Source organism: Poecilia mexicana, unplaced genomic scaffold, assembly GCF_051168715.1.
Source record: "Poecilia mexicana isolate PSO_F unplaced genomic scaffold, ASM5116871v1 scaffold_9, whole genome shotgun sequence".
Taxonomy (NCBI): Eukaryota; Metazoa; Chordata; class Actinopteri; order Cyprinodontiformes; family Poeciliidae; genus Poecilia; species Poecilia mexicana.
In genome coordinates, this window is record NW_028263378.1 from 30,367,890 (window position 1) to 30,392,549 (window position 24,660).

Below are 24,660 nucleotides of genomic sequence, written 5' to 3' on the forward strand. Positions count from 1 at the left end.
GACTGAAGAATTTGTGAAGGTGAAAAGAAATGGGGACAATGTTTTTATACACAGATATGTGGATGTGTTGGACAACATTTGGATCAATTGGGGCAAAAGTGTAAATATAAGATTTTTTAAAATATGACTCAAAAAAATTTATTTTGTTTTTGTACAACGGAGGTGTAACTGTTGTCTTTACATTTGTTAAAATAAATATCCACATTTCACTGTTACAAGGCACAAATACCTTTGCACCAGATATCCCTCCAGACTTATCCATTGCTAGGCAACACAGAAGCAAACAGGACAAACAAGCAAACAGCTTAGAGGCAAATTAACCCGAGGAACTGAAAACACACAGACTGGTCAGGTTGAATTGAAATACAAAGTGGTGGGTCTTTTATTTGTGAAAACAAAAGGGGGCCCTATAGCAGAACAGGGAAACCATCCGTGCATGAACCGCCACTGCATCGCATCCACACCAGCGGATGAAGCTGCGTGTTTGCTCCGCAGTAGCTGCCCACCCCGCACCTTCTCTCGGCACGCAGCGTGCGTGCAGGCGACTTCTCTTTATATGGTGTCGCTTCCTTCCTGGAAGCTTCAGATACATCAGAGGAGAGGAGAGGAGAGCAAAGCGCGGCACATCTCCCAGCTTCACCCCCAGCTGCTGCGCTGTGCGCCAAACCCGCAGCTGCCTGACCCTGTCTGCGCCCCCCGCGGCCCCACAGGCGCACTCAGTTCAAACATGTGAAGGTAAAAGTCGTGATTCACTGGATGCCCTGGGATTTTTTATTTATTTATTTATTTATTTTTTTACCTTCACGTTATCTCGTGGTTTCTCCTTTTGTCTGCCGCCGATCAGTTTGTGGAATGCTCTGCATTTTCTTCTCTGGGTCGTTTCCACTTCAGGATGGGAACTGCGGTGTCCAAAAGGAAGAACCTGAGGAGTGACGCGATTTCTTCCGTGGCCGCAAAAGTTCGGTGAGTGTCGGAGCTGAAACCCCGCGAGGTGTGTGCGGTGGAACCCCCGCACAAACGCAGGGCTGTGGAGAGCTGCGGGGCGTTCTCCCCTAACGCTGGAACTTTAACATGAATGCTTGTCAGTTGAAAAGTCTCTGCTAGCGAAGACGCGGTCGGCTCTTTTAGTTAATCTGCTGTTGATTTTTACACCTGCAGGACACCAGCTGCAGTGATGAGCACCAGTAAAACCAGTAAGCTCTGCCATGCACACTGCCGCTTCAAAATAGCTTTGGAGAAACGCATCCAGAGCTTACAGGCAACGTCCCCACCAAAGATTTGTGTAAAACAACAACAAACATATTTCTGTTGTTTTGTTGTTGCTGATGGTTCAGTTGCTGTCCTGCTTCAGCCATTCCGTTTCTGTTAAATTCCTGTTCCCTTTCATTCTGATTCGCTCTGTCCAGTTCAAAGTACACACTTACATTTACAAACAGTTGAAATCTGTCCAGTTGTTATGTAATTCAGATCCAGTAGGTCATGAAAGTAAAATTAGAGAATCAAATCTTCAAACTTCAGTGCAAAATTCCCTCCCAGAGGTGAGAGCGGAAGCACTTTTTCCATTCGTAGATCATCAGAATGTTTTTGACCAATTTCTGAGTTCTGGATTTGTAAGACTCTAAGTTACCAAACCCAGTGTCTCTTTTAGAACCATGACATAAGAACAGCAACTAAAGTATTTTTCTAACCTTCCTGTTTGAAACAAACAGTAATTAGGAGCAGAAGTAACATAATGATCTTTGAGTAAAAGAACAATCACAGTGAAACAGACTTTTACTATGATTTTTAAACAAACTAAAAAAAAATAGTGACTTAATGTGAATCTTACACGTGTGGTCAGTCTAAACTGCAGTGTTATTGTTGAGAGGATATTACCAGAAAATTCTGCCTCTATGCTGAGTCAGCAGAAGTGTTTTAAAGAAACTGAATGTTGTGCGACACAACCACATAAGAGAATGTTTTAATGCACCGTGTTCACGCTTCTTTCCTTTAAGACATCATGGACAAACCTTGGACACCATATTTTTTAATTACAGCCAGGGGTGAAAGTAGGCGGGTACGGTCGGGTACTGTGACCCCTAAAAGATTTAGAGGGGGTGTTCAGTACCTGCAAGAGAGGGGAGAAGCTGTCTGATGTAAAAAAAAATCTATGGATTCTCTGTGAGTGATGAGTTTTTCAAGAACAATCTAAAACACGACTTAATCAGTTAATAAATAATGTTTTTCCCCCATTTCATATTGTTTCTGAACTGTTTGTGCTTTGCTAGAGCAGGGTAGCAATATGTCGGTCCCAGAAGGTTTTGAATCGATCTTGGCATTAGGTGACAAACTGAACGCCGCCAGGACGATGAGACCAGCACGTCCTCCTCTGATTGGCTTATCAAAACGTTCAGAACTTTATTAAAGAAGAAAAAAAAACAAAAAAAAAATTTTCAAATTAATGACCCAACAAAAATAACAATCTCAGTGATTATTGTTTCAACAAGGTGTTGCGCAATTATGTGTGATTTGGTTCCATTACCAAAATAACCAGCAGAGCAGGAGTTTAAAATTAACTAATCAACCACCGCTGTGTTCAGGGTAGCGCTATTAATAATCGCAAAATAAATATCAAGCCTGAAAACCTTGATATTTTCAGGCTTGAATATATCAAGGTTTTGATATTTTCAAAACCTTGATACCAATTTAGTCGTAACGGACTAAATGTTTAAACAACCTGTGCTTGGCTTGAGGAGCTCGGCTCGTGGCTGTTGCCATGGCAACGGGTGTGCTTAAATGGCAAAGAGAGAGAACTAAAAAGGTGCGAATGGTGTTGAGTTGATAACCTGTTCGGGTTATTTTACTCCCAACCACACCCCTCCAGGTCTCACTGTCTTTCCCCACGTGAGCGTTGAAGCCCCCCAGCAGAACAAGGGAGTCCCTAAGGAGGGGCACTCTCCAGTACCCCCTCCAAGGACTCCGGCCCGTAAGCACAAACAACAGTCAGAACCTGTCCCCCCAAACTGTTGACGGAGGGAGGCTACCCTCTCGTTCATCGGGGTAAACCCCAACGTACAGGCGCCGAGATGGGGGGCAATAAGTATGCCCACTCCCTGGTGAGGTGCCCCCTCCTGCCTGGCGCCTCTCACCATGGGCAACTCCAGAGTGGAAGTATGTCCAGCCCCTCTCAAGGAGACTGGTTCCAGAACCGGAGCCATCCGTCGAGGTAAGACCGACTATTTCTAGCCAAAACCTCTCAACCTCACACACCAGCTCTGGCTCCTTCCCCACCAGAGAGGTGATGTTCCACGTCCCAAGAGCTGAAATGGGTTTTCTCCGTAGGGTGTCTAGGCTCTCCCTGAGAAATAGGGTGAGAAGCTCGGTCATCTGGGAGGGACTCAGAGTAGAGCCGCTGCTCCTCACGTCAAGAGGAGCCAGTTGAGGTGGCTCAGCCATCTGGTTAGGATACCTCCTGGACGACTCCCTGGTGAGGTGTTCCGGGCACATCCCACCGGGAGGAGAGCCCGGGGAAGACCCAGGACACGCTGGAGGGACTATGTCACTCGGCTGGCCTGGGAACGCCTTGGGATTCCCCCAGAGGACATGAAACAAGTGGCTGGGGAGAGGGAAGTCTGGACCTCCCTTCTTAAGCTGCTACCTCTGCGACCCGACCCAAGAGGAAGAAAATGGATGGATGAAATGGATGGACAGTTGTAATTACAACTCCCTTACACTTTACACAAGTTTTTTCACTGTTCATTAACATATCCATCCATGTTAGTTCTTTGGGGAGATTGGAAAAATCATTACCTGGACAGTGGTCTCTTCAGGGGTCCTCTTTTCTAGTGCCGTTTTCATCAAAGGAGAAGTTGAGTATTCAGATTCAGCTATCGTCTTTTCACAGAATCAAAATGAAAAGCATCGAAAAGATCATACTGAGAGAAAGTGCACTCGTCCTGAGAACTACTTTTTTCTAAATCGCTTCCAGAAAGTAGTTTGTCAGAAACGTTCCTAATTCCTAAGGTGATCAAATATCCAATGCCAAAACCCAGGGGAAAAACATGCTGACTAAGATCTCTGCCATTCTAAAAATCACGGGGAGCGCCACAGATGTAACATGCTGTCAGTGAATATGATGGACAACAAAAATTTCTAGCGTGATGTTTGGGCTGATATTGAGCCCTTTGAATGCAAGCAATGCAGGCAACAAATTCTGATTTGTTGGGAAATCGAACATTGTAGATATCCTCTTCTTTTCCCTTTTCTGCAACACAGAAGTTAAGGTTTGATAGTCAGGTCTCATCTCTTCAGAGGAAACGTCAGAGGAAGTTTGCTCTTTTGGAAGATTGGCCAAATCGTTCCCTTCTACAGCGGTCTCTCCAAGGGTAACATTGGAGACCGATCGGTCTTTAAACTCCCACTTTGGCCTGATGAGCCACTCACAGATGTGAGTTTTGCCCAGTCAGGGAAGTTTGCTTCCCAGTTGTGGAAGGATTGAAAAGATAAGCATCAAACTCATCATACTCAGTGGACTCGTCCTTATAACTACTTATTTCAAAAGTGATTCCAGGAAATAGCTTGTTAATAACTTTCCTCACTCCTGCGGTGATCAAATATCCAGCGCCAAAAGTCGGGGGGAAAAACATGGTGGCTGCGACCTGTTCCACTTTTATAATCCTTGTAAATCACCATGCTAAGGGTCAAAGAGCTGCTTGTATATAACCTCCTGTTTTGAGATCCAAGCATTCATAACCTCAGATGTTCTTTGATCTATGTCATAGATGAGGTCATAGCTACAATGAGTCTCTGTAGTTCTGGGGTAATGTCTTGCTTCTGATCGTTGCTATGGAAACAGTCAAATCATTTCTGCATGACTCAAACTATTAACCCTTTGCAACTGCGTCACTTATTCATTCGAGGCGCCATGACAGACTTCAGAAGGGTATATTTCAGGAGGCTATGGACTAAAACAGGGGTTTTAATGGTTAAATATTAAGTTTAGATTGAAGATAGTATATCAAAACCATTCATTTAAGTAGGATTTTTTATCATTCTATCAGGTTTGAAATTTTGAATCATACTTGACTTAAAAATATCTTAAAAGTAAAATTAAATGTAACTTACACACATTTGCTGCTGCTGTTGTAAATTGTGATAAGAAATTAAGGCCTATGGTGTGAAGGTAACTTTAGAGAAATTTGACCCTATTGTCACTTCTGTACATATTTTCTTCCTTGGACCACCTGTGGCTGCTAACAGGCCCAAATAGGGTCTGTTAGGTTAACAGACCCTATTTGGGCCAAGGACCCCTTGGCCCAAATAGGGCCAAGGACCCCAAGTTCTTGGGGTCCTTGGGGTCCTTGTCTGAATTTGGGCCACAAGGGGCGGTTTTCTTATTTTGAGCCATGTACGGCAGGCCATTTTAATATAAATCAGTTTCATTCCAGACATTTATAAACGAGTTTTGACTAAACAGCTACATTTTGACTGCCCTGAATGATCATTTATTATAATTAGAGATATCTCAATTAACTAATGTATCTAGTCATATACCCATAAATATGTTGAAGCAGATCTTTTTCTTTTTTAAGCGCCCTGCCATCGGCCACAGGCAGCTATTGTTTTGCTTTGTTTTGTTTTAGGAGACGCAGCCTGATGTAACTGTTAGTGGAAAGTTGAAAGAGCAAGGCTGATGCAGAGAAGGCTAGAATTAAAAATAATTTCTGTAAACAGATTGTTGGTAACTTTTTCACAAAAATGAGCTTGCATTGAGTTGCATCAAATGAGGACAATGAAATGGGTACGGCAGTCCTCTGTTCCATTAAGTCAGTGTGTTGTGTAGCATATAACATAATTTAAATATTACTATGGCAAAACGCCCTATACCTTGGAAACTTTAATGACCACTTACCATAAGCTTTCAATTTCATGATTTTAATAACAATAGCTCATTGTCTAAAGTGAGCCGGTCTAAACCAGGAAACTCTCACTGCGGCCCTGGTTGGTTCAGCCAGTTCTCTTCCTGCACAGTTCAAATGGTATTTACCTTATTGATATTTGAGTCATTCTACAAAAGGCCTTCATATCAGGTATGATCACATCATATCATACCTTCATATCACTGGTGTCAGATCAGTCGAAGGGTATCCAGATGACTAATGTGTTGGATGAGATCTGCTCTGCAGCGTCTAACTAAGCTCAGTTCAGAAGGCGAGATGTAAATCCAACTTTTCTTCTTCCAGCCATGTGTGCATCTCTCTCTCTTTGTTTGAGAGTCACTGACTGCTCCAAGTCACTACCTTTTGATATCTGATCCCACACTTTGTTTGGCTCATGTTTTTTTTTTTTCTTTTTTTTTCTACACCCTGTGCACTTAAGGCTCCACAAATCGTGTTGATTGCTACAGCTATTGAACAATGCCTGTGGGCCACAGCTGAGGCTCTTGCAACACACACTCATGACTCTGTCAGCGGTCGTGAGCCACAATCCAGATCTGGAGAGTGGCTCCCCTCCACCCCCCCCCCCCACCTCACTGAATCCCTCTGAATCCCATCTGAACAGGGATTAACAGTGTTGAGTCTGCCGGATTATCTGACGTATGGGGACTCAGCAGGCCAAAGCTGTTTTTCCTGCCTGTCTGACACATCCAGACCATGTTTCTGTCAGTGGTTGTGCACAAAACGTAAAGCAGTGGAAGGTCTAGAAGAAAGATTCGTTTCTCTTTTTCTCTCTTGTTTTTGTGTTTTGCAAAACGACATTGCAAGAACCTAGTGTTGGACAAAAAATATGTTTATTTTAACTGCAGGTGCTGAACAGACCTGCTGTTGTAACAGTAGCTATTAGTAATGCTAATTTGATATCAGCAGTTGCAACTGATTACTTTAGGAATAGATTATTCTGATGATTAATTGATGAATTGGATGAAGAAAATGTGCACACTCTACAGATTTTTCATGTAACCACTAAAGCCATTTTTATACAATTTTAGAAATACATGAAACATGTAAATAAACCAATAATTTAATTCCTTTTTTAAATCATAAACATTTTATTGCCTGAAATGCAATAACATGGCATCTTTTGATGCCACTTGAGGAGTTTCGGATTAAACATTTACAGACAAAGATGTTTTTATCTTATGTGTGAAAATATACTGTTAAGGTAAAACAGTATAGCTCCTAATAGCTCCTAATTTGTTTTTTCAGCAAACGGCCTTTTATGAATCTGTATGGTCAGTTAGTGATTAATCAATTACTAAATATAGTGACAGTTATTTCAATAATCGATTAATCACAATTAATCCTATTAACCACTTCATCCCTGCCTTTATCATAGATATTATGCTCAAATTTAAAATGATTGCTATGCTAATTATTAATACAAATGGTACTAGTAATTGTCCAGTGCATGTGGGCTCTCAAATATGTTCATCTCAGTAACTTTTCAGTTCCAAAATCAAACTCTAGAGGGGATTCTTGTTGTGTTTCTATCAGAAAACTCATAAAAGTCAACTTTCCAGATTTTAACAAGTTGAGCAGGTGACCCGGAGGGTTCTGAAGACCCCATACATCTGACCCAAAGTTATCATATTCAGGAAGAGGAAACACGTGTAAAGGTTTGGTCATTTACACTAAAACCTGATATTTTCGGTAGCTTCTATGTTCATGATCAGTGGGGGTTTGGATGAGAACACCAAAGACACTTTATATTCATCCTTTAACCACTTTAGAATTAGAATTTTTCTACATAGAAATACACTGAGTTTTGTGAAACCTTTATTGTTTTAGTGAAAGTTAAAAGTGTTGATGAGTTTTGCTGGAACAAAAACATTTCATTCTCTTGAGTCCGGCATCATGTCTTGTCTTGTGTGCTGCACATAACTTTATGCCATTATGTCCTTTACATCTTCACCATTGTGTCTTTAACAAAGACAGGTATATTTGCTCTGACTACGTTTTTGTTGCGCTGAAAATGGTGTAGCAGTAACCTTCTGGTTACAACTCTTGAAATACAAAGCGGATTGGGGACAGACAGAGCCAAAAGGCTGAGAGCTTGATTTAAGTGTGGGAGCACAGTTCTTTTGTTATGCATAGAGCCTGGAAGCGCTTTGTGAAGAGCCCTGCTGCCTCCGTCCCGTATAATGACAAACCTTTTGTAGTGCATCTCAGCAAAGCCACTTTGTCCGGTGCTGTCTGCCTCTCGAGTGGAAAAGATTACAAGCGATTTAAAGATGGCGTCCTCTTTAATAATTCAAAAATGTTTTGAGTCACTTCTGGGAGAAATTTGCACAGCCCAACAGTTTTCAGACCTTAATAGTTTCCACTTTGGTGAATTTGTGATTTCACGGTCTTTTTCCCCGCAGGACGGTGTGACCAGCAGAAGCCCTGTCCTCGTCACTGCACAGATTAGTTCCAGCCATGGTCCAGTGTGATTATTAGCCATAAAACATTCAGCAGCTCGCTCTAAAACATAAATCTGTCAGATTTTCTGGCTGAAAGCCACATAAGAGGTCAAAAATTCTGAGTTTCTCAACCAGCAGGGGTAACTGATTATTTTTAACATTTAAATCCTGTCATAAGCTGTGTTTCCATTGACCATGTAACTGCTCAATTTGACATTTTCAAAAATAAATTTGCTCAATGCCACCGAAAAAAACTCACTTTTTTTGTTGCAAAGTTTTTGTGCTGGGATGAGGAATTAAATTTTTTTTATTTTTTATTATTTTTGGTGGTAACAAAATTGATTTATTTTGTAAAACTGCCATGAAAACACTTCTTTTCGCATCACATGAATCACATGATCAGCTGGTGGATGTTGCCACTGGTGCAAATCATGAAGATGACAGGAAGTAGTTGGAGGATGAAACTGCAGCATGTTTTTTACTGACCTATTGTGCAAAGAAACTTATTTACGTGTGATTTTGATTGCATTTCTTATTTAATAGAAACACTGCAATTGCAAAAATGTGCTTTCTTTTTTGGCATTAGCAGAATGTTGACCAAGTTTTGTACACATTTTTAATGAAACATAGTTCTAGAGGCTTTTAAAAGATGGGATCATTTTTTCTAATATCATGCTCATTCTGGGTTTTGGTTGAGATCTACTTTATTCATAAAACATTCACATTTTCTACAAATCACCGTTTAGAAAATGTACCATATTTTCTAAGTTAGGTAGAAGACTTAATCCCTCCTCAGGTCAAATAGATTTCTTAGAAACTGAATTTGAAAATGATTTTAGTAAAAACAGAAGTTTCTTTATAATAAGATAAGTATATTTGCCTTGAAACATGAGCACAGTTCATGTTTTGAGTGAAGTTTCTCATTAGGTATCCTTTTATCATCTACTTAAGTTGAACAGCAGATATTACTTCCTAAAAAATTACTGGTTTTCTTGGCTCTATTGGCCTTTATTTGAAAGTAGTTTGACAGGAAAGATGGTAATGAGAGAGAGGGAAGACATGCAGCAAATGTCACCAGGCTGGGAATCGAGCCTGTGACCACCGCCATGAGGACCAGGGCCTCAACATGTGGGTTGTGCTTTGCCCCTGCGCCACCACAGCACCCCAAAAATTGCTGGTTTTCTAAAAAAAATAAAAGTATCTGCATATCTAGCTTAGCTTTAACTCTTTCCAGGTTAAAGCTAGCCTTAAAGTTTCTCCTGTTTACTCTGCAGGAGTAGGAAAACCTATTTCTCGGTTGGCTGGATAGTTTTCCATCCTCCTGCCACTTCAGTGGCCAAACAACACTAGTGACAAGAAAGTAGCATTTGAGGACAGCATTTCTGTTTATTGACAGAGAACATGTTCCATCGGCTCTAACATGCTGCTGATGTCTTTTGCTTAACTGAGGATCCAGATGATGGACGTGTTCCTTCAGGGCAGTGTGTGTGTGTGTGTGTGTGTGTGTGTGTGTGTGTGTGTGTGTGTGTGTGTGTGTGTGTGCGTGTGTGTGTGTGTGTCTGCACTGCAGCTGGTATCTGTTCAGGAAGCATTCAGCTCAACCTGTCCATACACACTGTATTGTTTTAGAACATACAGCGTTAAACATTAGATTGCTAGAAAGACCATTCTAACCACTGTTAGCTCAATCTATTTGTGAAACACTTTGCTTTAACTTTTCAGAAAGCCATATTTAAATGGAATAGCTACACTACACAATATCTCTTCATGTTACAGTTTAGCATCTTGATTAATGTTGTTACTCTTATTCTTAAAGGGGTGGTATTGTGTTTTTTTCCAGAAACAGCACCATCTCATAGCACAGCGTGTTTTTACAGTATGTTTTCACAAAATATTTTTACCAGTGTTGCGCGGAGAAGTAGCTGCTATGATGAGCTCAGCTGATGTTCAGTTCCATCAGGTGTTTGCTAATTGCGGCTGGCTAGTCTGAAGGGACTGAGTTGTTCGGCTGAGGACTGCAGCCCCAAGGAGGAGCTGTGTGTAAACGGCGGTGCTTGGTGAGGATTTCTGTAACCCAGAACGGTTGCTACGGGAGATTTTAGGATTTCTCAAACATGCATGAAAGAAGAAGGCAAAGCTCCAAGTATGTTTTCGATGGTGTGAATGGCATTATAACTTGATGTAGAGCTCAGCAACACACAGTGATTGTATGAAGCACAATCAGCCAAAAGTTGTAAGAAAACTGGTTTGTGAAAACATTACTTAGTCATTTGCCACATTTGAAGCATATTTGAACCAATATGATCGCTGAAGATAACCATACTGGCCTGTCATGTTAAAAACATTCTCTCCATTGGTTTACTTAGGATATTTTTTCTGACATTCTAACTATATGAATAATATCCACAGATATTTAGTTGGATGCATTATTTCTTTTGGGGTTGTGGTAAGGTCATTTTGATTTGAACTAAATGTGTTCTGCAGCCTCCATCTAAATTGGCTCTGAGGTTTTGCAGAAGGCCATGGTTGACCTTTATAAGCCATAAACAACATGACATCACAGTATCATTGAATATGCAGTCTGTCTCCATGAGCTACATCACTGTTCAGTGACCTGTAACGGGTGTAGTGTTGATCACGTTTTATGATTCTAGGTAAGTAGATGTTAAACAGGAGTCGCTGTGAAAGAAAGACACATCGTATTTTAGTTTGGTTGAACAGAAAGCTTTTCTAGAGCCATGATTTGAGTGCTCACTTGTGTAGATTCAAAATCAGACTGAGGTGAAAACTGCCCTGAAAACTGAGTAGGTGATGAAGGGTTGCACATTTCAATAGGAAGCCATAAAAATCATAAACTTCCTACTGCCCAGAGGAATATAATATGGTCAATTTGTTCTTCGGGGTAATAAACTTCCTGTCATAAACCCCCAACATCCCCCCAAAAAACAAAACATTACCTACCCAACATTAAGAGACTCTTCAACTGATATATAGAGATTGATGCGAGGCAGAATGGGAACCTACAATCTATTATCTGAGAACTGTGAGCTCTGCTGGGCAGAGATCATTTCCTGACTCGTGAGCTTTGTTGTCAGTGGAGTGAAAGGAACAAGGTTTCCTTAATGAAGTCGTCTGGATTTTACAAGTCAGCCTTCCTAAGGTGTGCTGTGGGGACAGATGGGCAGGAATGGGGCAGAGAGCAGCAGACACAGGTCTATCACAAAACATTGACCGTCATTGTGCGTCTGGACTCACAGTACAGAAAGAATGAAGGTGTAAAGAAAAGCTACAATCTCCACATCCTACACAACCTACTGCAATATTTATGGGCCTCTGCAAGTTTGGGAAACCACCATCAGTAGTAAGTGGGTGGTGTTCAGGATGACAGTCAAACCTTTTATCAAAATCGGCTTCATTGCTCAGGATGTTTCACAAACCGCGAATTTGACTTCAGTTTCATGATTAATCACTCTGCCTAACTTTCCTAAGGTTGAAATGTAAAACTGCAGGTTTTCAAAAATTGTTTAAGAAAATGTTTCATTGTCTCAAACCAAGCATCTCAGATTTCCAGGTTTTCATTTTCAGGAAGGTTTAAAAGAAGTCATTTTGTTTCAGGTGTTAATTTAGACATGCTAACTACAAACTGGTTTTGCTTTGGTGGGAGAATAATTCACTGTTGCAATAAGTAGACTATCTACTCCTTTGGTTTTATCCAAATGTCCATCACCGTGTTTTTTTTTTTTTTTTTTAAGAATTTCTTTCGCCACTAGTCATCTTTATATGAAAGTAATCTGACAGGAAGGAGGCTGAGAGAACCAAGGACGAGAGTGGAACTCGGGACAGAAACAGAGCACTGTGAGAAGTTTGAACGTTTGAAGGCAAATCCACCAAATACTAAGGAACGGTATGGAAACTTCTACTGAGGGAAATCTAAAAATATCTCTGTCTCTCTCATCTCAAGCAGATAAACTTAATGGCAATGACTCAGAGAAACCTAAAGCTGCTTCTCATCTTCTTTTCAATTGTTTCCTGGTTGGATTCAGACAGAAACTTCAAAAATAGCAGAAGTGAGCAACTCTGATGGATTCAAATTCAATAATCAGACAATAGAGACCAAATGGCATCATCAATGTGTTAGAAACTAACGCAGCGTCGTGCCATCCTACTCTGTCACTATATGTGGCATTTTGAGATAAGTGTGTGTCTCACCCACAGCAGCAGCTGGAGGAGGGGCCCTGCACCGGGCCCTCAGCCTGGCCCTCAGTCTGGCCCTCCACTCTCCATCTGTTCACTGGGGGGTGATTACTGATACAGACCATAATTAGTCAGATCAATGTGAACACTGAGGGCCGATCTGCTGCTCACCTATCTCATTAGCAGAGCATTAAATCAGCCCGGTGTTCTTCAACACAATTAAACACAAAGAGAAGTGATTCATTGTTACAACATAGGAGAGTGAAAAAATTAAACCCAAAGGTTAAATATGGAAAAAAGAATAAAGTATAAATTCTAAAAATATTTACAGCACAGAATGGTTTTTCACCTCTGGAAAAGAAACATAGATACATTTATATGAGATAAATTAATCTGTTATTGCAAGAGCCCAAGATCACACATTCAACCTTTAGAATACATTCTGAAAGCTTCTAATCGGCAAGTAAAGGTAAAGCCAAAATTATTAATACACATATTAGCTTTAGGTTTTATTTATTCAACCAAGAAATTGATTTTAGATTTAGATTATAAAACAGGATTATCTGAAAATACAATAAAGCATCGTAACAGGGAGGTCAGTTTGGTCAGAGATCATTTCTGTTTTTTTTATACATTTTATTGAGAAAATTTCATTTTTAAAATCACTTATAACCTTTTAAATAATTGCAAATTGGAATTCCAATTGGAAAACATGTTGTGACTTTGCAGCAACAAAACTCTCCATGGAATAACTGAGCAGCTTTTTCCAACTTTCTGCTGGTGTTTTATAATTTCTGTTTGGTGTTGAGCTCTGAGGCTTCAGGCTGGAAAGCCTCTTTGCCATCACCCTAATCTTGAGATTCTTCGATTCTCAATGACTGATTCCAGTATCTCTGGAGTCAGACGGCAGACTCACTGCAGTGCTGCAAGATGCACAGATAGAATTGAGCTGAAGTTTATTTTATGTCTTTAGAGTTTAGATTTCTTTCAACAAAGACTTGAGAGAGAAAATTAACTTTCTTCAGAAACTTGAGGCTTGACTTGAACATCTGGAGTTTGATTTCTGAACATCTCTGATCATAAGTGCTAAACATTTAACCATATTTTCTGTTCCAACATGGCTGCTAACAAGCTTGTATCAGATCAGAGTTAATGCAGCAGCCTTTCAGTGTGTTTCCCTGCTTATATTTTAACTGCTTTAGCACCAACAGCAGTTTTAAGCATCAATGATTTAACTATAGATGTGGAACGGTAAATGTGCCCCTCTGGAGGGCAGGCGACTGCCTAAACGAGTCTGTCACTGGATATTTAAAGATTTTATTTTGGGAAACATAGAGAACACGAGAAACAAGTAGTAGATATAACCAGATAAAGGAAAAAAAACTGAAGATCGACCTAACAAAAGAATCTGTACTGCAAATGTCAAAAGATAAAAAGGAGGGTTGTGGAAAGGGCATGGTGGTAGGAGGTGGGGAGCAGTGGGAGGTCAGTGTGAGAGGATCTGAGCTGTTCTAGATGACTGAAGATCAGAGAACAGCTTCAGGCTGGAGACGCCAGCAAGTCGGAGAACAACGTGAATCCTTGCTGTCGGGCCTAGCTGAACAGTAATCTGGTTTGGTCTGCTGTGCTGCTTCCATTGTCCTCTGCCTGGTTTGGAGTCTGAGAGCAGATTTCAATGCTAAATATGTTTCTATGGATCCAAACAGTAACTCAGCTCCCTTTGCTTTCAACAGACCCCTGGATTGACTCAGTCAGTCCAGTAACTCAATGACAGCAGATCTACGTACATCAAGATGTAGACCGTGCTAGATGGACTGTGTCATGGTTAGCCTGAAACCAGTGCTTGTAAGGAGACAGTGGTTTTATTGTTCACAGTACAGGAGCCTCCTGGTGAGACCTCTGGACCAGGAGCCTCCTGGGACCGCAGCATCAGTGTGGTGAAGGTGACTCCGGGTCAAACTCAGAAATAACCGGCCAGGTGATCAGAGCCCTCTGTCATAATGCCACAAATCAAACAACCCAAAATGCAGGAAGGAAGCGGCCAGGTGAAAGTCAGTTGTTTACTTAAAGTGGTAGTAGTATAGTAGTATATTTTTAATGTGTAATGTAATGTTTCAGTTGTCGACTGTGCGTTCTATGACTTTGCATTTTTGTGTTTTTACCATGTAAAGCACTTTGAACTGCTTTGTTGATGAAATGTGTTTACAAATAAGCTTGATTGATTGGTTGGCGGTATATAAAATGAACTTTTTTTTTTAGCTTAACATCATGTTATAATATTAACATTATAATGTCAACAAAAACATACCAGGAGTGTTTGATTCTTTTGTGCATGTTTGAGAAATCCCAAAATCTCCCATGGCAACCGTTCTGGGGTGTCTAAACACTTGTTCTCACCCAGCACCACCTTTTACACACATCTCTTCCTTCGGGTTTCATCCTCCAGGCGAACTTCCACCTCACAGAGCTCCACCCCACCGATCCCCTCCAGACTAGCGGCAGCAGCCATCAGCAAACACCTGCAGAGTTCATCATACAAATTACTTCTCAGTGCAACGCTCATAAAAATGTTGTCGGAAAGAGTAGGAGCGTCTTAAAGAGACAGAGGGCCAATATCAAGGTGTTAAATTGCTTGATATATTCTGCATTTTTATTACTGAAGGTAACATAGTTCCTTGATTGCACTAAACAATTTCACTATCTGCCTGGAAAACACATAATACTGTCCCTTTACAAATGAGTAAAATTAAAAACTTTCAAATTCTGAAGTCCGAGGCTGAGTTCAAGATAAACAGCACAAGAGGAATATGGGTTGGTAGCATAACATGAGAATCCTGAACCAGGAGCAGGTGGCTGATTAGAGACAGCTGTGATTTAATTTCCAGTTGGGATCAATAAAGCATTTTCTAATTTTAATTGAATTTGAGGGAAGGGAAGTAACAGAAGTTGAACTGAGGAGATGGAAGGAATGGCTGTCAGGATACACAGGCAACCCAGAGACTATGTGAATAAACACGCAGTCAACCCAAAACCCAAAGGCCTGAGAATCATGACGTGTGTTTCCAGAGTCACATCCTATCGGTCATAACCCAAACGGACCAGCATCCTCTTTGGCTCAGCTCTTCTTTCACTGAGACAAACGCTCGACATGCATTCCTCCAATATGAAACAACTGGAGCGTATTCTTTACAGCGTTCTACTGAAGCTCTTCTCTGTTTCCTCACCATGCTGCATTATTCTAGAAAGTTCTTCCATCCTTCATGCACTGCCCTGCTGTTCCCTCACTCACACTGCGAGTCACACAAACATAATATCATCTCATTTCTGGATCATCTGTCTGCTGCCCTCCTCCACCTGAGCTCCTTACTGAATACTCCTCTTCTGACATCTTACATCTCCATTCCTCTTCTTGCTTCCCACTCCCCCAATTTTCTATTTTGGTCTCACATAAATAGATCTTCCACTTGTCACGGTGTGTGATCTCCTACCCCGTCCCCTGTGTGTCCCACGGCTGAAAACAGCAGAATCATGGTACAGATAAAAGACATGATGGAATTCTTAACTTGTTTGAATTTCAAACGTAAAATCCTGTCTGAAGCTTTTGTATTACTGAGGAGTTCAGTTCATTTCTGCAGTTTTTCCTCTGTCATCATCGCCTTGTTTCAGCATCTATTTTATGCACGATATGGATTTTTTTTTTCTCTTTGATTGGGGCTGTGCAGAAAATCCTGCAGGCAGATCAGAGATTACTGCATGGTTTTTTTTTTTTTTTTTTTTTGTTTTGTTTTCTCCAGATCTAATTTTTTTTGCTCTATTCTTGCATGAGAGGGGGAGGGGCTCGGAGAGTGAGAGCGCCTTCACATGCCACCTGATATTTAATTACTTTGTGTGTGGATGAAATAAACACCACAGCTCCCTCAGGGAGTTTTAACCATGTTTTGATGTAAATCCGGTGCTGTGCGTGCGTGCAGAGAATGTTCTGTTCCACGGTCCAACCTGAGGATGTCTGCGCAGGTCCATGTGCTGGTGGCAGGAAGGCATTAGTGGAGTGGGTGGGTGGGCGGAGAACCATTAGCTCTGACTGCTCTGTATTTGGATCTGACTGCAGCTGCTCCAACTGTTGTTGGTTTTAAATCCCACTAAACAATTAACAGTCTGTCAATTTACCAAAGGAAAGACTGAGTAAGTTTTAAATAGATGTAGAAGAAAGTTCACCCTCTTTATATTTGAAACATTTTGTTTTATCTTTTGTGTGTGAACCTACAAATTTTTATCTGGGAAAATGAACGATTATTTCTACTCAACATTCTCAAGGTTACAACATGATCTGACTTCACTTGGTACTAGAATTATTTCACTTGAGGTCTAAGAATGCAGTTTCTACTAGCGGCGCACTGATTGCAGTTTTTCTGGCCAATCAACGATTATGGATCTTTAAGAAAACGTACCTGCTGATTCAGATGTTTTTTGTCTGAAATGTTGTGAATTATAGCAAGAAAGTTGCTGCCATGACCTGGTGGGTGAGACTCTCAGTCAAACTTTGCTTTTTTTGGGGACTTTTTAAAGTCTTATTTATCTATTATTGTTGATCAACACTTTGGTTCAGCTGCATCTGGAATTACAGCTCTTTATAAATAAAGTTGATGATGATGTTGATGAAACTTCTCTCACAGCTCTGTGGTTGTGGAACTCTGATCCAAAACCACAGAGCATTCTAGGCGAAGGAAAGGCTTTAGCTGCTCGACCTTTCGTGGCCAGCTAACCGTGGTTGGTGGCCTTAGTCAACTCTGTCACTTTTTGGTTACCTAGCAACAACTTGTTGAGTAACTTGCACTGCAGCAGTTTCAGGTTTTGACACTGTGCTTCAACAGTGTGGAGTGAAAACAATAGATAAAACAGGAAGGGACACGCCGCAGTTTGACAGTATATCAAATACTTAAAACATAAAAATAGTCAATAATTATTGATACTAACTGATATCATACACTTTTATCATGATAGATTCATCAGTCATATCATTCATGATTTATAATGACTTATTACATGAACAAGCTTACTCATATATTTCATTTCCTTATTTAATGGAAACATCAGAATCGTGAAATTGTGTTTCTTTTTTTAATACATTTTATATTAGCATAATAAATACAAAGATTTGTGCACATTTGTAATGCAAATCTCTTATGCAGATGTTATGTGTACAAAAAAATGTAGCACACCTTTTCCCCTCCACTGGAATACAGAGGGGAAGTAGGAGCATGTTCAGGCAGTTCAGTTAACTTTGTTACTGATGATCAGCAAGTGTGAACACCTCTATAAGTCCAGGTGTCTTTTAACACTATGTCAGGGTGGAAAGACATCAGTAATGAATCTGGGCTCATCAATTTGGAAAAGTTGATTATGGCATTTCCTGTCAGGTTCAATATCTCCGTCAAAGTCTATAATGTAAAGAGTTATATTCATGAACCAAATTAACACAAGTAAGTCTACCAACAATTATGGTTTGGTCTTGTTTTGCAGCAGAACTCTGACACCTTGCATATGAAATGCTGTGGATCTGAACAGAGTCATGCAGGAATATCAATGAACTGAAGAGGACATGTTGTAAAGAAGAGTTGGCCCAGATGTTTCCAGTGGGAGACAGAGAATGTTAGACAGAAAACCTCTTAAAAACGTATTAAATTATATATTGGATTTCGTTTTTTCTACACAGTTATTCCATTTTTGCCTCATCATTAATTAATGACAGCCTGGTGGAATCCTTTGTGGGTTTGTAGATGAGGTTTTGATCGACATATCTCGAGAGTAAGCAAAAGATTAAAAATGTTTCAAAACCGACTGAAAGACAACATGGTTTTTAAATCATAACTGTACAGGTTTGGAGATTATAGTTGTGACTAGTGACAAATATGCCTGAGCTTTTTTTTCCTACCTAATAAAAGTACTTAATCCAACTCTTCCTTTTCTGTTGCATTTCAGTATCTGTGAAACAAATCAGGCCAATAATTGATTAATTTAGCTTTTGATCAAAAGGTTGTTTGAGTGTTTTCCTACCAGTTTACCCGGCTGCTGCTTCTTCTCCAGAGTTGGTCAAATGCAGCATGCTGCCCTGCAGCAGGACTTCAATTGTTTTCTAGCATATTTTAGTTTGCCTGAGTAATTAAAGATTTTGTGTTTTAGTGCAGAAAATACCACACTGCTTTCCTTATAAATTCTGCACTCAAATGTCAGGGTAATGTCTGTTTAGGTTGTGTAATCTGGTTGAAGGAGAGCCCTGTTTGAGAGAAAAGGCTCAGCCAGACTCTGCATGCAGTGAAACCTGCAGGTTAATTGTTGCCTGTGTTTTGTGTCCACAGAGCAGCCAGAGCATTCGGAGAATATCTGTCCAACACAAACCCAGAGAACCGCAACGGAGCAGGTAGGGAACAGAGTGACTGTAGCTGCTGTGACCTATTTCAGGATTGGTTTTGTTTGTTTCCACATCTTGATGCGGTCTGGTCTAAGATCATATTTTAAAGGGGTAATATTATGTTAAACTTTTATGAGCTTTACTTTATGCTATAATGTTATTCACTCTGATGCAGAGGGTAGGCAACATTCAGATACTCTCAGTAATATTACCTTGTCTAATTTACCGTATTAGTTAATAAAAGTTCTTCCTGGTAAAGTTTTAATATAACTCTCAATTTTAGTGAATCTCTTCAAACTTTTTTGTCACACTGAACATTTAAATTCAGCACAAAAGAAGTTGAAATGAAATCAGCAAAGCTTGTGAACTGGCTGTCTTCCAGTTCCAGAGTTTCATCAGGAAAAAACAAAAAAAACAAAATCGGATAGAAAATCACTTTTAGCTGGTTGCTGGTAATTTTCCACTCTGTTGAACAGGCAGGGTCTGCTACTCAAATCTCCCGATTTACAAAGCACTGCACCGCTTGTACTGTCAGCCATTTTGTGTCGGTGTCCTCCAAGTGCGAAACCTTTTGGATTATGTAAGGAGTAATGAGTGACTCAACAAAGTGTATTTTCAAATCAAGCCGTTCGGGTAAATATAGGGACCAAAACCACTCAAACGGTGTAAATGCTCAGCATCAAAACACTTGAACATTTGAAACCCCAAACACAGGAGCTGCATGTCTCGCTCTGCTACATCAGAAAGACATTAATACTCATTATCCTCTTAACTACAACTTTATAGCCTTATTCATTTTAGACGGTAAGGTGCAACACTCACCAATTAAATGTCCTTGTTTGAGAATTCAAGCTCTTTTTTTCTACCTTGTATCAGCTGGACACTAGAAACACTTGGCTTTAGGACCACTGCAGAATTTGAGCAGCAAAATCCCGCAATGGACTGTGCTATAATATTCTACATTGATTTAGATCCTATGCGACACGGTTATCTGTGATACTGACCAAAATGTATGTAAACTTTTGAACTCAAAGTTTTTTTTTGTGTTTTTTTTAAATCTCTAAGAAAAAAAAATAGAGAGTTTTCGGGCTTTTAGCAAATAGAAATAATTTAGGTAATTCTAATTACACTAAAGCAAGAAAAGTTTGGTCTGGTTTAACTTCAGACAGTGAGGAACAAACCTATTTGTGTCTTTTTATTTGGTGTATGTAAACCTCTGGTTTCAGCTGACCCATCTGTTCAACTCTTCGCCCAGAAGCTGAGGACGTGTGAAATGACTAATTCTCCTTGAGCTTTCAGTGTTTCTTAAACTTCTTGTGTTTTCTGTTCTTGATGTTGCTGTTGCTGTGTGTATGGCATTTACCTCCCTGTCCACTTTTTAACAATCACTTTAAAAAACTGATTATTAGACCCATTGAATAAATAGGCAGGGAGGATCTTCAAACCTCACAGGAGCTTAGCCCTTCTTTGTTTTCAAAGAGGAACAAACAGTCTCATTTTACATCTAAATTCACCTTTTTTGATCGTTACCTTGTCTTAACGGTGAGTTTCTCTTACTGTGTGTAAAAGTTTCTCCTTCTGCTTTGCTTCTCCTCGTCCCCAGATCATCTTCTGTCTGAATCTTTCCCCGGTCAGGACTGTGACTCTCCAGACGTCGGCCGTTTGCATAACAACAATCTGCCACCGCACAGCAACACTTTGCCTATAACTAAACCTAGTCAATCCCACCAGCCCCATCCCAGGACAAATCTGCAGTCGCCCCCTCAGGTCGACACCCTCAAAGCCCAAGGACCCTCAGGCCCCTCAAAACGCAGACTCTTTGTTGAACGAAGCCTCTCCTCAGAGGACCCACCAAGTGCCAGAGGCTCCGAGGGGAGTGCTGCTCTGAAGCCACCCAGGGTGTACACAATAACCACAGAAGGCGGGATGACTCTTGGGGGCTCCGGAAGCGAGGAGACTGTAGAGTTGGAGGTACTGAAGGGCCCCAGGGAGCACCCAGGCTCCCAACCCTCCAACCCCGCCATCTATAGCCTGTCGTGCACCAGCCAGCCAGCAGCTACAGCTGCCCGAGGCAGCCACCACCGCAGTAGCCACCATCGCGCTAGCCATCACCATGCCAACCAGCAGGTGGGGCCCTCATCATCCTCAGAACCTCTGCAGAGCTCAAGGAGTGCCAGCAACATTGGTGACTGGGGGATGAGGAGAGGCGGCTCCAGGGAGGACTACAGTCCAGACTGCGTGGCCTGCATCCGAGCGCCGTGCCAAAGCCAGAGGTCACTGGACCTGGACACCTCACCACGGGATGGAGGAAAGCCCCGCAAGAAGCTGGAGAGGGTGTACAGCGAGGACAGGACGTCCACTGACGACAGGGGTAGAGAAACATTGTTTAATTATTGAGTAGAAACGAAGTGGGCAAAAGAAAGAACTTTGACACAGACCGTTTTCGTTCCATTTAGTTCTGAACAATTTGTGCTAAATTTTCACAAGTTTTGCCCAAGAAGTTAAGTTATTCTCAAATATTAATGACTTTAATGATTTAAACCAACTTCAGTTTGTAAATCATCCTCAAAGTCAGGAAGCCAACAATAACAGCTTTACCGTCTGAAGGTTCAGGAATTTTCCAGATTTTGATTTAAATCCAGGTAAAAAATACGACAAAGTTCGATTCAGTGATGAAACAACACTGTGGCAGGATTCTTTTTATTTCCTTCTTTCTTTCATCCCCTTTTCCCCTGCTTTCTCTGTGTCTTTCTTTCTTCCAAGCAGTTGAAATTCCACCCCCTCCAAAAAAAAGATTTTTGAACAAAATATTCTGTAAAGATGCCTGAAGTAGAAGTAGTGAAGTAGAAGTAGTGCTTTATCCACTCCAGCCTCAGAGTTACACACAAATTCTTAAAGTGATAAATCCATGCATGCATAAACACACATACATGCGTAAACATACACACATACTGTGTCCACAGTATATGCACAGATACACATGCATATGTAGACCTGCAGCAGTTTATGCAAGAATTTAGTATTGTTAATATGTAAAGTGCTGTATAAATGAGACAGCTACAACAGCAAAAGCAATTTGAAGGAGTTTGAAAAATGAAGCAGTGCTAAACTACTAAAGCTGCTGCGTGCGCTGTCATCTGAGCTTCCGTCACGTCAGCTGGAAATAACAAGAACCACCTGAAAAAAAAATGGGTTGGCATTGTGTTAACACACACCAAATTGATGGTGAATCGTCCCAAAGCAAGTGCTTATCCAGAGGTGCTCCCACCTACTGATGATTCATTCAACAATGCATCTGATTAGCAGGATGAGAGCGCTGCCTACCCGCCTCTGGATGCAGGATCCATAGGTTCAGTTTTAACATGCTGCTTCAACAAAGTCCTGGTGTTGTGTGTGTGCGTGTGTGTGTGTGCGTGTGTGTGTGTGTGTGTGTATTACCGTGACGTCTGGTGTTCTTCTTGTGCTTTCTCACTATTCTATGGGGCATACTGTACATGAAAGTTTCACTTTTCACTGCCATCCTCTGCTGATTGTAAGCCTTGTGTTAAATATACCCTCCTCTCTGACTCATCCCCTTCCTTTTGTTCTCCGTCTCCACAGAGAACGGCTCTAATAGCTGGTTCCCCAAGGAGAACATGTTCAGCTTCCAGACAGCCACCACCACCATGCAGGCGTGAGTACAGCCAGGAGTCCGCCTCAACCCGCACTCCGTGCCGGGGCCGGGCGACGGAAACGTGAAGTTTTAGCACAACGTTTTATGGCACTTTTGTGATATCGATAAAAGTGATGATAGAAGTATTTCTTACTTCTTCTTTTAGGTAACGGTGCAGCTGTGACTGCATAGCACAGCAGTCACAGCCTCACAAGCACAAATAATACTCTTGAAAAAACACCAATCAAAAAAATCAAATGGATAAATCACAATCTTATTAAAATGATCAGAATAAATGATGAATGATACATTGAATGTCCACCCTTACTGCTGTGCCTTCCTGTCATTTTTGCACATTTTTGTTAGAACTCATCACTGTCATACATTTTGTAGCAATTTTGAGCTTTGAATTGTTTATTTGAACCATGTTTCTGTTTTAGTTAAGGTGGATTTTTAAAACTGCGAACTGGGTGAACAGATTTGTGGTTTTTGGGGGGAACTCTACACCGAGTCCAAATTCTGAATCACACTGAAATATATAAACATCGACTGAATGAAAAGTGGGACTGAAGGTCCTTTAATGTCTAATGTAGGACCGACTTTTCCGAATCCATTCTTAACAACAGCTTATTCAAAGATCATAAGTTTATATATATACAAATTTAGATGGATATGTTATAACTCTGCCAAAAATGACAGAAAACTTTCATGTTTTTGTTGTTTTAGAAAAAAACTAGATAAAATAAAAAAGCAATATTCAAAATTACATTCTATGCTATACATTTACTGACAAATAAAGACACTCACTTGTTCACATATGCCTTGTAGTTGGTGGATAATCATCGCCTCTCATTCTGATCTAATAATTACCACTTACAAACAGCCCCCCCACCCCCCTCTCTCTCTCTCTCACATGCCCTCATTTTCTCTGTCCGTATGTCAGTGTCTCTCTGTCCTTTTTCTGTCTGCCTCCATCTGCTTGTCTCCTTATTTGGGTCAGACTGATGTATGGTTCTGACATGGCCTCTGATTGAAATGGCTCGGCCCTGTCTCTCATCTCCACATGATGGGTGTGTCGCCGTTTTATTGACCACATCGTCATCGATCAAAGTATTAGTCTTAACGGCCGGCCCCCTAATGTGAGCTGACAGTAACAAAGTTTCTGCTGCTCCTAACTTCTTTCAGTCTACACTGGCAATCGGTTATTTGTAATACGGTGAGAACTGAAACGTATATCAGTCCTTGAAATGTGTGTGGAATATTTTAGTTGACCCTGTTGCTGACTTCTATATTTTTTTTTTCTTCATCTCTCTTTTCTTCCCCCTCTGTCTGGCGGCCTTCCAAACCTCGACTCTAGCATATCGTGAGTAACCCTTCCAAACGCCTCCACTGTTTTCTCTTGCTCCTCTGCCTTTTTCCTCCTATGTGCTGCAGGTTAATGTCCTGAACCTTTTTCCTCCTTTGGTTTTGTGCTATGCTGTCTGCTCTGTTCCTCAACCCCCACAACCGTTAGCGTCTGCAGGACTGAGCCCGTGATGTCATAGATTCAGTAATGGGGATCGGCTGCAGTGCAGGGAAGGTGCAGTGCAGTGGGAGTGATGGGAGAAGCCCTGAGCATTCAGCTGCACCCAGCAGAGCCTGAGTGTGGCCAGGCATGAGTCAGAATGCGAACATGTCTGACAGCAAGTGCCGCTAAGCTTACAGATCATGAACTAGTTCAGCTAACCCCATTAGTCTATCCAGCCATCATAAAAAAAATCAACTTGATAATCAAACCTCTTCATCTGTTTTCGCTGAATCTGAACAGGCGATGTTTTCCTGGGTTCAACATTTTTAAACAAAAAAGAAAGAGTTGGAGCGATGCTGAAAATGGTTGGAAAAAAAATTACACTCATTTATTTGACTTTACATTGTTGTAAACACAACAATGCACCTGCATTCATTTCACTGTTTACTCTAAAAGCTCCCAGAACAGATCAGTGACTCTGAGCAGCACCAGCTCACAACTGGATGAAGGTTGGAGGA

The 24,660-nt window shown here is 41.0% G+C and overlaps 1 protein-coding gene across 1 annotated transcript in view; it reads left to right on the forward strand.

The window, feature by feature from the left end:
* The first annotated feature begins 345 nt into the window (after nt 1–345).
* nsmfb (NMDA receptor synaptonuclear signaling and neuronal migration factor b) overlaps nt 346–24,660 on the forward strand; it is a 49,286-nt gene continuing 24,971 nt past the window's right edge. Inside the window, exons 1-5 of the mRNA XM_088009125.1 lie at nt 346–963; nt 18,931–18,992; nt 20,587–21,354; nt 22,584–22,656; nt 23,993–23,998. Of these exons, the coding sequence (XP_087865251.1) occupies nt 893–963; nt 18,931–18,992; nt 20,587–21,354; nt 22,584–22,656; nt 23,993–23,998 (980 nt within the window). The 5' untranslated portion in view covers nt 346–892. The remainder of the gene's footprint in view (nt 964–18,930; nt 18,993–20,586; nt 21,355–22,583; nt 22,657–23,992; nt 23,999–24,660) is intronic.